Raw genomic sequence first — 16775 nt, forward strand, 5'->3', positions numbered from 1 at the left:
GCAGAAAATCAATAGATGAAATAGTTCAACCATTAAACATTTTTCTTATGGGATCCTTATTCGCAGAAAAAGTTAAAAACAGTTCACAGTTAAGCAAATTTTGCTGGTTTTGTTAAATGCTATCTTTGGAACAGGACCAATGCCCTCGGAACAACAAAATGCCAATTAGTAAATTTTTATAGTAGTAGTAACTGGTAATAGCATTAAGGCTGACCCCAACACAGAGATAAGGAATAGAGAATAAATGGAGCCTAAAGACCAAAAGGAGAAAAAGTGGCTGTGATGGGAATAAAACCTAAAATTCACGGCTCCTACTCCCTTCACATAATGCTTCTTACCCATTTAATTAAATTATATCCTAACCTCTACTGCTTTATTAGGAAGCTGTTTATCAGTCCACTGTTTAAGCTTGATGTCCACTGTTGTATTAAAAGTCCCTGAATTCATGGTCTGTGCAGCTGGAAGATAGATGTTTTCAATCACATGAGTTGATACTCTTTCCCACAAAGACTGCTGAAGGATTTCCTCCCTGAAATTAGACAAAACAAGTTTCAAGAACATCAAATTTAAATATTATATTGTTTTTAAAAACAGCTGCATTGAAGTATCATATTTACAGTGCTGACATATGAACATACCTGTGTATCACCGCAATCAAGAGAACCAACCTATCCACCATCTTCAAAAGTTCTAGCCGCTGGATCTGATTTCAGTTACTAGAGGTTGGCTTATATTTTCTAGAATTGTGTGTAAATGCAACCATACAGTATATACTCTTATTTTTGTCTGTCTTCTTTCACTCGGCAAAACCATTTCGAGATTTCTCCATATTGTTGTATCAATGTTTCACTCCTTTTTTTAAAAATTATTTTTAAGTCTATTTATTTGAGAGAGAGCGATTGCAAGTGGGGGAGGAGAAGAGAGAGGGAGAGAAAGAACGGGAAGCAGGCTCCATGCATTGTGAGTGCAGAGCCCAATGTGGGGCTCGATCTCACGAACCATGAGATCATGACCTGAGCTGAAATGAAGAGTCTGCCACTTAACTGATGAGCCATTCAGGCGCCCTGTCTCACTCCTTCTTATTGCTGAGTAATATTCCACTCCATGGATCTGTTTACGTATTTAGCTGCTATTGGACATCTGTGTTGTTTCCCACCGTCAGTTCTTCCAAATGAAGCCGTAATGAGCTTTCACATGCAAGTCTTTATGGACACATACTTTTGCTTCTCTCGGGCAAAATATCTAGGATTGGAAGAGCTGGATCATTTGGTAGCTACATAGTTAACTTTTTATGATACTGCCAAACTGTCCAAATGGGTGAACTATTTTACATTCCCACCAGCACAGTATGAGAGTTCTAGATGCTCTGCTTCTTGCCAACATTTGATATGGTTAGTCATTCTGACAGGTTTACGGTGGTATCTCATTGCAGTCATTTGCATTTCCCTAATGGCGAATACTTTTAAGCATCTTTTCCTGTGCTTATTTGCCTATACAGACTTTTTATGTATTGCTGAAAAGTGCAGTCCAAGACTGAGAATTTCTAGGTATAATTTTAACGATTTATCAGACCACAGCACAGAGCACAGAGATGTTATGGGATATTGCTAGGTAAAACTGGTCAACACATCATGATAAAGGCAACACTATAAAGGATGCATAATCAAGTTGAGAATCCTGCCTTAAAAAGTACCTTACAAGACCACACATCTCTAAGCAAGAAAAAAACAACTATTTCAGTGAAGAAAAAAACTGAACTCTCAAGAAAATATGTATTTGGCTTCTCCCAAACTAATTTCTACTGCGAGATAATACGACAACATACAAAAAACATTCTGCTTACCAAAAGCAGTCAGCAACCTCAACCGTCTACGACAGCCACTTTTGTAGCAGCAACATCCCGGCTGTCCAGAAGCCAAGATGCAATTTTCTTAGTTGAGGAGCGCCTACACTCCCTCCCATCCAAGACTACTCATACTCACTTAACATTTTGTGTAAAGTCAAGTGTACTGAGTCAATCGGCTTAGCTGCTGGTTTCCCCTTGCTAATTTTCAGGTCTTTTTTTGGGTTACAAGCAGAAAACAAAAGAAAGAGTGTGAGGAGAGGACACACCACAGAGGACCAGAAGGACAAAGTCAATTTAGTCATGGTGTTAATGACACATAATGATAGGCGGAAAATTTTAGGAGCAGGCTGGAAGAAAAAAAGCTTGTCAGTGCCTCCAATTTGGATAAAATTTTAAACACAAACTCAAGATTTCTGAAAGATAAGCAAAAAACCAGGATCCAGCCTCTGACCACCAGGGCTTTATGCCACTCCTGCGTCAGAAAAGACTTGGTCTGTTACCTCCTCCCAGGGGTCTGTGGGGGAGGAAGTGACATTCCAGACACCCTTTCGAGGAGATAATAACAAAATCCCAGACCACCAAATCCTGACGAGCTTAGGTAATGTTCGCAAAGGAGGCTGTTTTCCAGTCCACCACAGGGAGCTCCTGTCACCCATCCTCACCTGCCCTTTTGTCACCAAGCTGCTGTCCTCTGTCCACACTCCCCCTGCTCCTCTCCCTCATAATCATGTTTATTGTGCCCCCAATACTCTGTTCCATAACAAACAAACCGCTTTACATTCCCACTCTTCCCCCGTTCCATATATCCTCAGACCTTTCCTGGCTTTCCCTTCCAGACAGTGACTGTCCTCACATCCTGCTGACTGGAAGGTGCTTAGTTAGGGAGTGGAAGCCAGGTTCCCTTCACTCCAAAATCTCTTCCCAGACAAGAGTCCTCAGCTCTCGTGTAAACTCCAGTGCTGTGAGGCCAGTTTACACCGTCTGCTACCCTGACTTGAGCCCTTGTTTACGTTTCCTAGCATGTTTTAGATGATGGTAGACTTCTCTATTCTAAATTTTGCCATCATCTAGGGAAAAGTCCATAAACACACAAAATTCAGTTAACATTATAGTTCTGCTCATTCACCTCTGTACTTCCAGGATCTTTGTCTATACTGCATGTTAATCAAAACACTTTTCAAAATAGAAATTTCTTCTTTCAAAGCAAAGGACTTACCCTATATAATAACTTCAACCAATACAGAAAAAGTAGTAAGTCCTCCATAATTCCCCTTTCAGTGGTATAACCACTATTCACAGCTTTATTTATCAATAAAACATTTAATGCCTGCATAAATATTTGTGTGTTTACATAAGTGGATCAAATTGCACATACTATGTTAGTTAAAAGCATATTGTACCGTTTTCCATGTCAATTTCCTACATTTTTCCATAGTGTCATCACAGTAATACACTCTATGAATAAATCAAATATGACATAATTTCAAATAGGAAACGGAAGTTTTCAATTTTTTTACACTAATTCAAAACCATGGTGACGATTCTTATGATTCTTATGTTCATCTTTGTCAAATATATCTTCACTCCTATAAATTAGCAGCAATGTAATTACTGTGTAGAAATGCACTCACTGTTTAATGAACTTCTCCATTATCTACACATCTAGTCACTAAATCCTGTCAATTCTATCTGCTAGGTGACTCCTCAAATATTTCAAAACTGTCTCTTCTCCATCTGCACCATCCTGACTCAAGTTCAAGGTGCCATCATCTCTCATCTAGTAATTTCAGCAGCCAGTGGCCTCCTTGCTCACTGCCTCCTTCTTCACAGCATCCCACTTGCCCTACTATAAAGATCTTTCTAAACTGCAAATCTGCCCTAAAGATATTCAGTGGCCCTTGGTGCTCATGGGATAAATTCCAAGCTTCCAAACATGGCTTGTATGGCCCTTAATAACCTGTATCTTGTTTCTATCTACTGCTTTCTCTCCTGCCTCTTGCCTCCTACTATGCTAAAGCTGTAGGTAACACCCCTCAGCCACCTGTGTCCCCTTGCTTTCTCTCATCTCCTGGCCTCTGCAATTCTCCTGTCACACCACTTATTCTTTAAATCCAGGATTATGGTACCAGAGATCTTTTCGATTCCTCAAATCTGAGTCAGGGGACTCAACTGTGCGTTCCCATTTTCCTTTCATTTTTTCAAATTTCAACAAAATAAACTCAGTACTTTTAACCAATAGCTGTATGCATAACACTGTAGCATTTTTTAAAGTGTTTCTATAAATCCAGCCAGCTATCCTTCTAAATGACATATGAAAAAAAGATCTATCTATAGTAACAGTCACATAATGTTAACGATATATCAATATCTTATGCTTAATGTCAGCAATCAATCCCTGATGATCAGGTCAGGTATATTGTGTGGAAACACTGAAAGCCTATTTCTCCCTATAATGCAACTTACGTTGAATATAAACCCCCAATAACTTTCTTAAAATATAGTTACAGTAGACTAGAATGCCTTTAATAACAAACTATCATGTTTAGGACATAAAACGCTTGTAACACTGTTTCCAGATCACCAAATATAGATCAAATAGTCCTGGCAATGAAATAATTAACATCTTAGGCATGCACCCTAAAATATCACATAAGGCATTCATTATGCAACAAGAACAAAATACTGCTTAAGGCAACATCAACTATGTCACAAAAATAAAATATTTTGGGTACAATGCAGTTGAATTCAGTGTGGCATGAATAGTTACAATTAGGACCTGCTATTTTGATCTATGTTTGTATCAAGCTTTAGAACCAGGAAAAAAAAAAAAGTTGATCTGATAAAATACAGAATCACCTGCTCCAGCGGCTCACAAAATACATCGCTAGCAGCTAGATGTCCTCCTTCCCTCCCCTGCCTTCTCTACAGGCACTCTGGAAATACAGGCTTCTCAGCCCTTCACAATTCCCTTCAGCCACCTGCATACTAAATAAACGGTGTTTAACCTCATGGTTCACTTTAGTGCAGGAATACTTTGATTTCAGACTGTTCTGCCCAAACGACACTAACCATTTCATCTGGTGATGCCAGGAATTTACAGAGGCACCCTATTTTTCTCACATAAACAGCATTACCAGCTATTACAGTTTACATATCACTTTTCGTGTATACTGTCCTCATATAACCTAGAATGGAAGTAGTGTTCATTCTTTATGCGCGTGCGCACGCATGTGCGTGTGAGTGTGTATACACATCTACCTCTCGCAATTTCAAAAGCCATTTGGCTTACAGAAAGCCACAGATTGGTTTAAAATACAAATAATAACAAAGATAATCTGGATATATATACACACTTGACTAATCAATCAACAAGTATAGATAAGATCAGAATCGTTAGAGGAGAGGAGATTAAAAGTAGGCAAATTTTGACTCCTTAAAGAAAATGGTTCACCACTGAGGAAGAAAGGGCACCAGGATGGGGAAACTAGCAACACTGAATTCAAACTTAAGTACTGGACACTAACTGTCTAGGCTCAATTTTGATAATCTTCAACTCTTTACAGAACCTCTTCAACAGAAGAGGTACAGAAAATATTTATAAAGAATGGCAATAAGGATAGTTCTATTCCAAGAATGATAAATTCTTAGAAACAGTATAGGCTTCATTAGAAACATAATTTATGTACAATGAATTTGTTCATTAAAATATGACTGCAAAAAAATCAAGGCTATTTATACATAGCTTACTTGAGGTACATAGAACCTATTCTGGTTAGTGTCCCATTCCAATAAATTTAAGAGTGCCAAATTCACATACACATAAATAGAAGGTGATAGTTTGCCCTGAGAGAGATTTGCAGGAGTAGTTTTCAAAAGGATGGATTTACCTGCTATTTTTTAAGAATCTCAAACAGAATTCAACTTGAAATATTATTTGTACAAAACATATGAGGTGTATATTATAAAAAGCACCAACTGCTCCTGCTCAGAAATGAGAACTTAAAAATACATACCCTTTTCCCTTTACAAACCAATTTTCTCGATAGTTTTGTTCTCTGTGATTAATCTAACAAGAGTAACCAATTTTGAAAGACTAATCTTTAAGCACAATTTGATGAAACTTTTGCCTAAATGACTTAAAAGAAATCAAAATTAAGTGTTTATTAAGTATAAGGTAAAGAAAAACCTAAGATGAAACAAGACTTAAAAAGACTGTGGAGAGAACAATTTTTCAGAATATCTTTTCTGAAATATACTTAAATAATTTATTGTACTTAAATACTTACCTGGTTAGACAACAAAAGTGGTTATGTTTTGAAAAAAGACATACTTTTATACTATTACTTATTTACTAAGTGTTTTGGGGGATGAACCAAGGCTACAATAAATCACTGCTTTATCAACCTAAATGTTAGTATTTCATTATGATCTATATAGCAATATTTTTGAGAAAAGGTCAAATACTCACCAATGTTTTGGTGTGACCTGGCTCAGACTGATAACTTCATCGAGGATTTCGTTTTTAGCTTTTTCAAATAGTTCATTCTAGGTAATATAGATACAAGTAAGTAAGATTTTCACAAGAGAGTCAATCTGCCCTGCCATGAGTTTCAGAGATCTCTACAAAGGCCTCTGACAGGCAAGCAGGCTGAGCTTAGGTTTGAAGCAGGCATGACCAGCAAATAATGCTCTTCTCTTCTAGTCTCATTTTTAGGAATGAGAAATAGCCAGATAAGGACAAAGACACTGACACAAATGTCTACCTTATTCACTCAATGCTCACTGTAGTTTTTCATGTAATATTTATTCAGTCAGGTAAGTTTTTCACATAACAAATGTTATGTGAACGTATTAGTACATATTAACTTAGTCCATTAGTATTAGTAAACTGATGCTGTTTTATAAAAGACGGCATTTTAAAATCAAGGAATACCAATATTTAAGTCCCACTAATCAGAGTATATTTCTCCACAGTAAATGCTGAAAAGGTAAAAGAGTCGATGTACGATTTTAAAAAGTCTGTATTACATAAATATGTTAATTCTAGAAGACCTTTAAAGAATGTTCTTCATTTTATCAGAAAACATTTTTAAATACTTGCTTTAGTATCTTATGATCTGTAATTATTTTTTAATATTATGTAATAAATAATTTAAATTATCGTAGAAGAGATAACTGCTCCGGGAATGTATTCTTGCAGCTCTACATTAGTAATCCTATGGTCAAAACCGAAGCAGGTTGGCTTACTAGAGTTTGCTCATCAACATAAATTTTTGTTAGAGCACAGTATCAAATAAGACATATACAAAATACATGAGGTACACAAACGTTACCCGGTCAAGTTCTCGTAGGCGAGGATAGTTATTCTTCCACTCAGTTTCAAGGTTAAAACGTGTTGCTAAGGAAGAAGAAAAGGTGTTCCAGTTTAAGGATTCTCTTTCTTCCCAGCTGCAGTGGTTAAAGGTGATCTCACACATCTCTGTACTAACAGAATTGCTGAGTGCACGCCTATGGCTCCTGAGTGCCGTGGGCTCTCAACATGTCAGAATCTCACCTCTGCAAGTTTTCCAAACTAATCTCCTTGACTTTAGTTTCTCCATTTTCAATCCACAACACACACAAGGGAACAGCTCAGTACAGCTGCTAAAGGCATGGATTCTGGAATCACACCACCAAGATTCAAATCCTGGGTCTATTCTCGACCGTGTATGAGTTGGGTGCACCACTTAGGTAAGTTACTCTGTGCCCCAGTTTCTTCTTCTGTAAAATGAGAGTAACAACAATACTCTTAAGGTTGCTGAGGGACTCAGCAGGTGGACTTTCCACATGAGAAAAGGGAAGGTAAGTATACTCTCATCAAATGAAACTACGGAAGCAAAGCCAAGGAGCAAGAAAGCGTGGCATTCAGGAACTGGTACAAAGTAGCTGAAGCACAGGCTGCTCTGCCCCCCAACACCAGTCCCCTCCTCCCTCTAGAAGGGGGAATCTGAGTCCACTATGGTTTACTAAGCTCTTGCTCTCAAACCCTACTGCAAACTTTCTACTCGGTTAAAAATCTGCAAAGTCCTCCTTGTGATGTTTCCTCTCAAGGTGAAAGTGTTCTCATACAACAACTAAAGATTTGTATTTTTTCCATTTTCCACATATTACCTAACAGAAAATGAAGTAAAAAGCCACTGTTAAAGGAATAAAAAATCTGACGGATGCCTAACCTTGCCAACTAATAAAATGTCTAAAGTTGTCAGCTTATTTTAAACAGCCAACTTACCTTTGAAACTATCAGCCTGTTGCTCAACAGACTCTCGTACCATTTTCCAAAAGCAGTCTGATACAGCAAGGCTTAAATTTCTTGTAGTCACTTGGTGTGCCTTTAGCATGCTTGTCCTATTACAAAATAATAAAAGCTAAAGTACATAAAAATGGCAAGAAGGACGATAACTATCACCAAATTTGAAAACGTGCTCGTTATGATAATGTAATGAGAATACCACTCTCACATTTTATACTAGCACTATCTAATAAAACATTCCGTGATACAGACAACGTCCTGTATCTGAGCTATCCAACATGGCAGCTACCAGCCACATGGGGCTATTGAGCCCTTGGAGTGTATGGCTAGTGTGCTGAGGAACTGGAGTTTTAATTTCTTTAAAGTTAACTAATTCACACTTAAATAATCACCCGAGGCCGGTGCCTGCCATGCTGGACACCTCAGTTCTCTACACCTGTCAGTTCCCGTCCCCATAGATAAGACTCAAGACTATGTTTGCAAGAACTATCTTGATTTACTGTACTAATGCAGAGGCAAACATACCTTGCCATTTTAAGACTCTCTCTACATACAAGGTAATTCAGTTGTCATTTAACTCTTCCTTTTTACTGTTTTTCAGGATCTTATTTTCTGTCAATATCTATTTAAGGATACCCCTTTGACATCCCCAACCCCCACTCTCACTTTCCCCAATACTGAAAGAGAAACGAGTACATGTATTTAAAAATCTAAATTTTGAATTGTTGGGGGCGTCTGGCTGGCTCAGTCAGTAGAGCATGCAACTCTTCATCTTGGGGTTTTGAGTCTAAGCCCCACGTTGGGGGCAGAGTTTATTTAAAAAATAAGTAAACATAAATACCAGAAGGATGGGTTTCTTCAAAAAAATAAATAAAAATGTAAGTGTTGATCTTAAAAAAGTCACTTCATAAGTAAAACAACTAAAGATGTGTCCGTTGTCCTTCAGTGCCCATATCCCCAGGGGCAGTTTTTCATGCGAGCATGTATTGTACCATGTGATAAGCTGCTCCTAATTCTTTTTTTTTTAATTTTTTTAATGTTTATTCACTTTTAAGAGACAGAGAGAGACAAAGCATGAGCAGGGGAGGCGCAGACAGAGAGACACAGAATCCATGAAGCAGGCTCCAGGCTCTGAGCTGTCAGCACAGAGCCTGACGCGGGGCCTGAACCCATGAACCACAAGCCCACGACTTGAGCCGAAGTTGGACGCTTAACTGACTGAGCCACGCAGGCGCCCCAAGCTGCTCCTAATTCTTAGTACCCTGCAGGCCTGCCTATTACATCCAGATCACTATTTCAGAAAAATTCTGGAAATTCAATGACAAACTAATACTATAAAGCAAACTTTAAGTGAGAACAGCTTAAGTTACTCCCTCCAAGTATTTAAAACATATACCTACTTTAGGAGTTTTGAATTCTGAAAAAATTCTTCTTCATATTCTCTTATAGCTTCAATGCTTTCAGAGCTGTTCCCTAGGGAAAGACAATGAAATTCTCACTAAGAAAATTAATCTTTATTATTTGAAAACAACAAAAACTGAAATTGTAAGAATCCATCTTTGCATACCTTTTCCTGTTACAACAGCAAAATAACCTAGAGCTTTCATTGGGAAGAGTTTTCCTTCAATTATCTGCTGAATCTATTTTTAAAAGTGGGAAATAAATGTGAGATGCAGGTTTATATAATTTTTTGAAGCATAATATACTATTCATAAAGCAAACTTAATGCTGTATATACATCCTCAAATATATAAATCTATACAAAAGTATTAAAATGTTTTTCGATTGCTACCTGAGGGGAAAAAACACATTTAATTTCACTACACTACAAGATGCATTATGAAAACTGGGAATGCTGTACAGTGCTTTGGGGTCAGGCCTTAGTTTAATTTCAGCTCCTCTACTCCTTAGCTATGCAGCTTTAAGTAAGCTGCTGAACTTTTTCAAAATGATGGCTGAAAACATGATATGAGGCAATATGGTAGGTACGTTACCACAGTGCCAGGCATGCAGAGTCGCTCAATAAATAGTAGCTGCTGTTTTTATTTTCCCATACTTTTCTTCAAATATATAAATCCTAACCAAGTTGGACTTTTTTTTCTCTTTTTTTTACAAATATTGGGATCCACTGGCTCTTTTAGGGTCAAAACCCTTTTCTAAACGTATTAAAAGCTAGAGACTCTGTCCCCAGAAAAATGCACATTTCCACAGAGATCAATCCCTCATACAATGTAAGAGTTCCTGCTCCCTGTGCCTGTTCAAATTAATACTGCAGGTAAGAATCCATCCTCTAAGACAAGTCACAGCCCTAAGCCAATGCTGAAGCTTTGGTATAAAAAAGGACTGATGTCAATTTCAGTTGCATTTCAAAATAAATATAAACTATCCTAGAGAAGAGGGGAAAGACATGAAAGAAATAAAGGGAGCTGGGAAAGAGGCACAGAATTTGCTTCTACCTCGCTTCTCCCCTCCTCCGACCAGGACCAAAACCGCCACAGCAGGCCTCCCCGACAAAATAAGGCAAAGCAAAGGTCATGGAGGTTGTGCACAGAAGAGTTAACACAGCAGGCCTGAGATTGCTGTCCTTAGAAAGGTCTGCTCGTCCTTGGCTGGCATTTGAGGACCTCACTGGTAAACAATTCCCACATTGACATAAAACTTTCTCCACATAACAGTGACTCATTGTGCAAGCAGTGTGGTTTCGGCTGAACACTTGCTTTCCTTTGGGCGTCTGGAATTTTGGTACTTGAGGGTGCCTACATGACCAGCCCCCAGTAAGAACCTCAGGTGCCGAGTCTCACGAGAAACTTGTTGCTGGAGGGATTGAGCATTTCCCACATGACTCTACTAGGAAAGGGCTCTTGGAAACCTGAGCCGGGTTTCCTCCAGACACCAGGCTCTCGCACTTTAGCCTTTCGTGATTTTGCTTTGCATCCAGTACTGTTAATAGATCTTAGGCTTAAGGGTGACTATGTGCCGAGTCCCGTGAGTTCTTCTACAGAATCAGTGAACCTAGGGGTGGTCTGTCCTGGGAACCCAGCACAAGAGGCACAGTCCCAGAAAGTTTCAGGTGGGAAGGAGAGAAACTCTATGCAGTAGTACAAGGGATGAGTAGTTCTAACGGCAGATGTTCTATGGGGGACAGAGATGTAACAATAATAACAGATGACAGCCACCATGTATATAAGACTTTGCAATGTTAGAGCACTATTTCAACCACTTTACAACGAATATTTAACTCATTAAACCTTCACAGCCTATGAGATAGTACCATTAATATCTTCATTTCCAACAGATGAGGAAGCCTAAAGCACTGAAAAAGTTTAAAAATTTACCCAACATGACACAGCTAGCAAAGGGTAGAGCCAGCTTTTGAAACCAAGCAATCTGGCTACAAAATCTATATTTGCAACCACTACCTTCTGCCTTTACCTTTGGTAAAGAACATGTCCTACGTCAAGACTGGCACCCTAGTAAGACTTACAACGTTACCTTGAAATAAAATTCTTTTGTTGTTACAGAAGGACAGGAGGGACACTGAACCCCATGAATAGAAGTAGCAGAATTTCAGAAATGAAAATGACCCTAAGAGACCAACTAGATTGATAGCATGGATTAGGCAGTAACTCGATGCAGAGAAGTAACAAGATTTGTCCAAGGACACACGGCCGGTTGGTGGCCAGATAAGAATGCTGAGGCCTAACACCAATCCAGTGCCTTCTCTATTATAAAAATCTGCTTCACAGTCTTTGAGCAGTTGGGAAATAAAATATTAGCAAAAAAAAAAAAAAAAAAGTATACACAATGTCCAGAAGGTATTTATAGTGTGACTAGTCTTACACTAATTTATGAAAATCAACTAAAAACAAATTTAGAAAAGAAACACCACAATCATTATTTTGTGGTTAATTAAGAAGTAGTTAATGACTGCACATCAGCACGTAAGATTATATTAGAGTAAGCAACATTAGTAATTTGAGAATTTCTGAAGCAAACTAACTGAAATTATGGAATTTTATTTATACTTCAAAATTACACTTAAGTAATTTACTGTAACTTTCTAATACTTTGTTTTTATTGAGGAGAAAAATCCCACCAAAGTATTCCACAAGGACTTTTTGATTGCTTGTTTCTTTTGTTTTTATAGCCAGTTCCTGCTACAGCTGACGCTTATACAAAGAATCTGTTCTCTCATAATAAAGAGCTTGTCCTCACCCTGCTCGGGCTAGCCACGTTTTTTTCTGCCAGGTCTACTTTGGTCAAAACAAATATCGTCCTCCTTCCATGAGGATCCATTTGACTGACCAAATCTGTAACAATGCTACGTTCAGCATCCACAGATCCATCTGAAAAAAAAAATTGAAAAATGACACTGCAATGATTGCCAAGTAGATTTTATAACTTTAACCCTTGTATCTACATTATACTAAGAAAATTTTTCTTAATACATTTATCTTAGTTATGAAAAGAAATTCTAGCTAATAAAAATTTCTGTGATGTTTTATCAAAATATTCTTAATTTCATTTCTACTTACTAATAAAACAAATGGTTTACAGAAGGGCAAGACATATTTATGTTGCATGTTTATGTAACATGCAAAGCTTAAGACTGCTAAGGAAAGAAGCGTATTGGTGCGATTAAAACCTTTTGATAAGATTTACCTTGAATACATAGTATGATGGCATTAGGATTCTGCATATAAGCTTTGCTGATACTGAAAATAGTTTCCTTTGTGTCAGGAGCCATGCCTGATGTCACAGTCTTGAAGAAAAAGGTTTTAAATGTCATTATACATGTTTTCCACAATAGGAACAAGATAAAATGTAAGTTTTGTATATACTTACATTAATCACACCTGGTAAGTCAACAAGCACCATCCTTTGCAGTCCGGGGCCTTTTACGTTTAAGGATATGGTCTACTCAGGGAAACAAAACAAAAGGAAACTAATTGTGGGGGGCGGTTTGTTAGGGATTTATTGGTGATACGTGTTCTAAAAATTCTGTATCTCATCCATTCACAAAAAAGTTACCCTTTCTCTGATCCTAAAAGTTAATCACTCTAGAAAACTACTCACAAATGATACATTATTTGGAATATTAAAAAAAACATCTGTCTTGAAACAGCTGTATTCTCTAAACATGAATGCCAATATCATGATTTATTTCCAATCATTTGGATTTCCATAAAACACTTTCCATAAAACTGTTAAAATGAACTACAACACTTACCTCAGGACTAACAGTACAGCCTTCTTTCACATTTTTCCTCATTCGGAGTTCTATTTCATGTCTTAGTGCTGCAAGCTATTAATGGAAAACAACAAAATCCTGTGATAATCTTCCTTTAAAAAATATTCCAGTTAGTTGTCGTTCATAAGCTTATACACATTATCAAGTTACACACATGAACCTCATGTAAATTCTACTTACATCCTCCTCTTTGGTAAGATCGAACTCCCGAGAACTATCTTTAAACAAGGCCACGTGGTGAGGACCTTCGCTCAGAGTGACCTGAAATTAACAGAAAATGGACACGCAACAGTGCATTTACAATTCACGTTGACTCCCACAGCACTAACACGGCCTAGACAGGACCATTGCACTGCACGCATCAGGTCCCTTTGCAGCACACACCAGGAGCATCCCTGGGGGCTGTCAACATGGCAGCGCAGAGATCACAGAACTATTTATCTGTGTTGTCCATACATCTGTCACAAGTGTCATAATTTCCCAACAAGCCTGCGGCTACTCTTTCATGACTGAAAGTGCTGCTGCCCCTCTCCTTTCCCAGTTAATGGCTACACAGGGTACTGAGCACAAAACCATCAATCTAAAACTTGAAAAACAAAAAGAAAATCTTGCATTTAACCTCAAAGGCAAATTTAGGTAAAGGACAATTCATTTATTCAACTTCTATTTATTGAGGGCTAACTGTGCAAGTGTTGCAGGAGGGAAACAAAGAAGGGACCGTCCCTGGCTTAGACCTCACTGCTTCTGGGAGAAGTATACACAGAGCTGACACGACAGTATAGTAAAACCCAGGTGCACACAAAAGACAGTGGTACTGACCACAGAGGAACTAAGGCAGCCTTCGCCCAAGGAGTGAGTGATGTTTGCATAAGGAATTCTCTAACAATGCAAGGCCCTGTGAACAGGGCCTTCCTGAGAACTTCTAACCTTCACATTCTTTTTTCTTTTCTTTCTTTCTTTCTTTTTCTTTTTTCTTTTCTTTCTTTTCTTTTCTTTTCTTTTCTTTTCTTTTCTTTCTTTCTTTCTTTTTCTTTTCTTTCTTTCTTTCTTTCTTTCTTTCTTTCTTTCTTTCTTTCCCTTTCTTTCCTTCCTTTTCTTTCTTTCTTTTCTTTCTAACTTTTCAAGCTTCTCTATAATGTTCCAGTTTCATTTTTAAAATACAATTCCTTCTAGTGAGACTACCTAAAGTGGGCTAGATAACCAATAAAATCCAGCTGGTTGAAAGCATCAGAGAGCAACCATGGCAGCCTGAACTCAGTCCAAGACCCCCGAGGATGTTAGGGACACATTCTGATGGCTGTTTTCTCTCAGGGTGCTAGCAGATTTGTGGAACATGGTAGCACTGGAGAAAAGGTTACCAGTCTTACTGGATTGAGGAGACAAAATCAGAGATCAGGGTATCAAGCACCCCTGAATTTAAGGTGCTAAAGCCCCAAAAAAAAATGGACAGCAGAAATGAATCTCCAAAAACCAAGCCCTACTTTTTGTGCACAATTGCCCCCCGTAAGGCATTTGCACATGTGGAAACACAGCAGAAAGAAGCTGCTAAAAAGGCTAAGTCAAGATTTTGGCAACTTGTTTAGGAGAGACAAAAATTGAGTTCGGAGTCCATCAAGGAGAAGTCTTCTAGCAAATTCTAGAGGAGTAATGGTGAACTGGAAAAAAACAAAACAAAACAAAAAACCCAGCCTTTTATGTTTCAAGGGAATCTGTCCATGATTTACTCACCTGCCAGAAGAAAATTAACCCCTTCCTAAAATATAACATTGCCCACAGCCGCTATAATTACAGTGCTGCTCACAATGCAGAAGCTAGGTTTACAATGTTTTTAGAGATGATTATAGAGCAAGGCATGAGGTGTAGTCAATTTCCCCCCACAATGGAAGTATTCCAAGTGCCCATCAATAGAAAATGGATCTATAAAGTTGGGTACATTCACACAAAACCATAGAGCAATGAAAAGGAAACTAGTTTTACACAACATAGTTGAGTTCACACCCAGACCCAAAACAGTGCACTCTGTATGGATCACACTAGACCACTTAATTTCTGGAAGATTCTAGAATCAGCCTCATTGTCTATTCTGGTCTTCATTCTTGATGGTGTCAATTTTCTAATTCTCCAATTACTCTGTACCTGACTACCTGACGTAAAAAAAACAATACACAACCATACAGCTTCCCCTCAAATTTATGTCCACAGATCTTAATGGGGACCTCAGTATGGCTCAGCAACCCTATTATTTCTCAGTTTCTCTTGTCAACTCACTTCTGGCCTAGAAAGTCTTCCTTCTTAGCTCAATCTTTAACACTTTCTCCCTTCTCTTTACTTAACAACTGATAATCTAGCCTCTTAGAGTCACTGAGCAAGGGGAACTAAGCAGAAGGAAACTTGCACATATTCTACTTCATTGCCTCCACTGGTAAATTCAGCGGTCGATTCTCAGTCTTCACTCCTTGATCTGTCAGCAGCTTTCAACCTTGCTGATCACTACCTCCCCCTCGGTATTTTCTTGACCTGACTTCCACTACACTGCACTGTTCTGATTCCCTCTAATACACTGGTAGCTCCTTCAGAAGCTCCTTTGTTGTCTGCTCCTTCCTCAACCTCTTAATCTTGGGTATGCCCAGGACACAATCCTTCATCCTGTGTCTTCTCTCTCCTCACTTCCTTGGTGATCTTACCCAGTAAGATCATGGAGTTAAATATCACCTTTAGATATTTGATTACGAGTCCTAAATTTATGTCGCTAGCCCAGACCTCTCTCCAAATTTGTAGCTCCAACTGCCTATTTATTTGTTAACATCCCTTGCAAGTCCCAAACTCCTGATCTTCTCCCCAGAGCTAATTCACTCTACTCCAGACTTCCCCGTGTCAATTACATGTGGAAATTTATTCAGGCCCAAAACACTGGAGTTGTCCTGACAACTGACTCTTTCTCTCTATCAAGTATCTCAGGAAATCCTATTGATGCTGCTTTCAGAATAGATGCATAATCCAACCATCTCTTATCACCTTCACTGCTACTTCCCTGGTGTAAGAATCACCTAGACACTCCAATAGCTTCCCATGTGGTCTCCGTGGTTCTACCCATCTTGCTTATGTCTATTTTCAAAACAGTAGCCAGAGTGAGCCTTTGAAAAAGTAATATTGCTCTGTTCAAAACCCTGGACTGCTTATTTTATTCAAAATAAAAACCAAAGTTTGCATGATGACCAACAAGGCCCTACTGATCTGCTTTCCCTTGCCTCCCATTATCCATACTCTGACCTCATCATTTGCTAATCTTAACTGTGCTCTAGCCACACTGGCCTCGAACACGAAAACCACCTAACCACCTCAGGGGCTTTACACTAACATTTTCTCTGCCTGGAACACTCGTAGACTAG

At 38.4% G+C, this 16775-nt stretch overlaps 1 protein-coding gene across 4 annotated transcripts in view; it reads right to left on the bottom strand.

The window, feature by feature from the left end:
- OPA1 (OPA1 mitochondrial dynamin like GTPase) overlaps positions 1–16775 on the bottom strand; it is an 85122-nt gene that overhangs the window by 36702 nt on the left and 31645 nt on the right. For all 4 annotated transcript variants that reach the window (XM_042957030.1, XM_042957028.1, XM_042957029.1 and 1 more), the window contains 11 exons: positions 13567–13647; positions 13366–13440; positions 12981–13052; positions 12798–12897; positions 12351–12481; positions 9703–9775; positions 9536–9608; positions 8115–8230; positions 7180–7244; positions 6315–6391; positions 364–529 (listed from right to left, as the gene is read on the bottom strand). In XM_042957030.1, coding sequence (XP_042812964.1) covers positions 364–529; positions 6315–6391; positions 7180–7244; positions 8115–8230; positions 9536–9608; positions 9703–9775; positions 12351–12481; positions 12798–12897; positions 12981–13052; positions 13366–13440; positions 13567–13647 — 1029 coding nt within the window. The remainder of the gene's footprint in view (positions 1–363; positions 530–6314; positions 6392–7179; positions 7245–8114; positions 8231–9535; positions 9609–9702; positions 9776–12350; positions 12482–12797; positions 12898–12980; positions 13053–13365; positions 13441–13566; positions 13648–16775) is intronic.

Source organism: Panthera tigris, chromosome C2 (assembly GCF_018350195.1).
Source record: "Panthera tigris isolate Pti1 chromosome C2, P.tigris_Pti1_mat1.1, whole genome shotgun sequence".
In the NCBI taxonomy this organism is placed as follows: domain Eukaryota; kingdom Metazoa; phylum Chordata; class Mammalia; order Carnivora; family Felidae; genus Panthera; species Panthera tigris.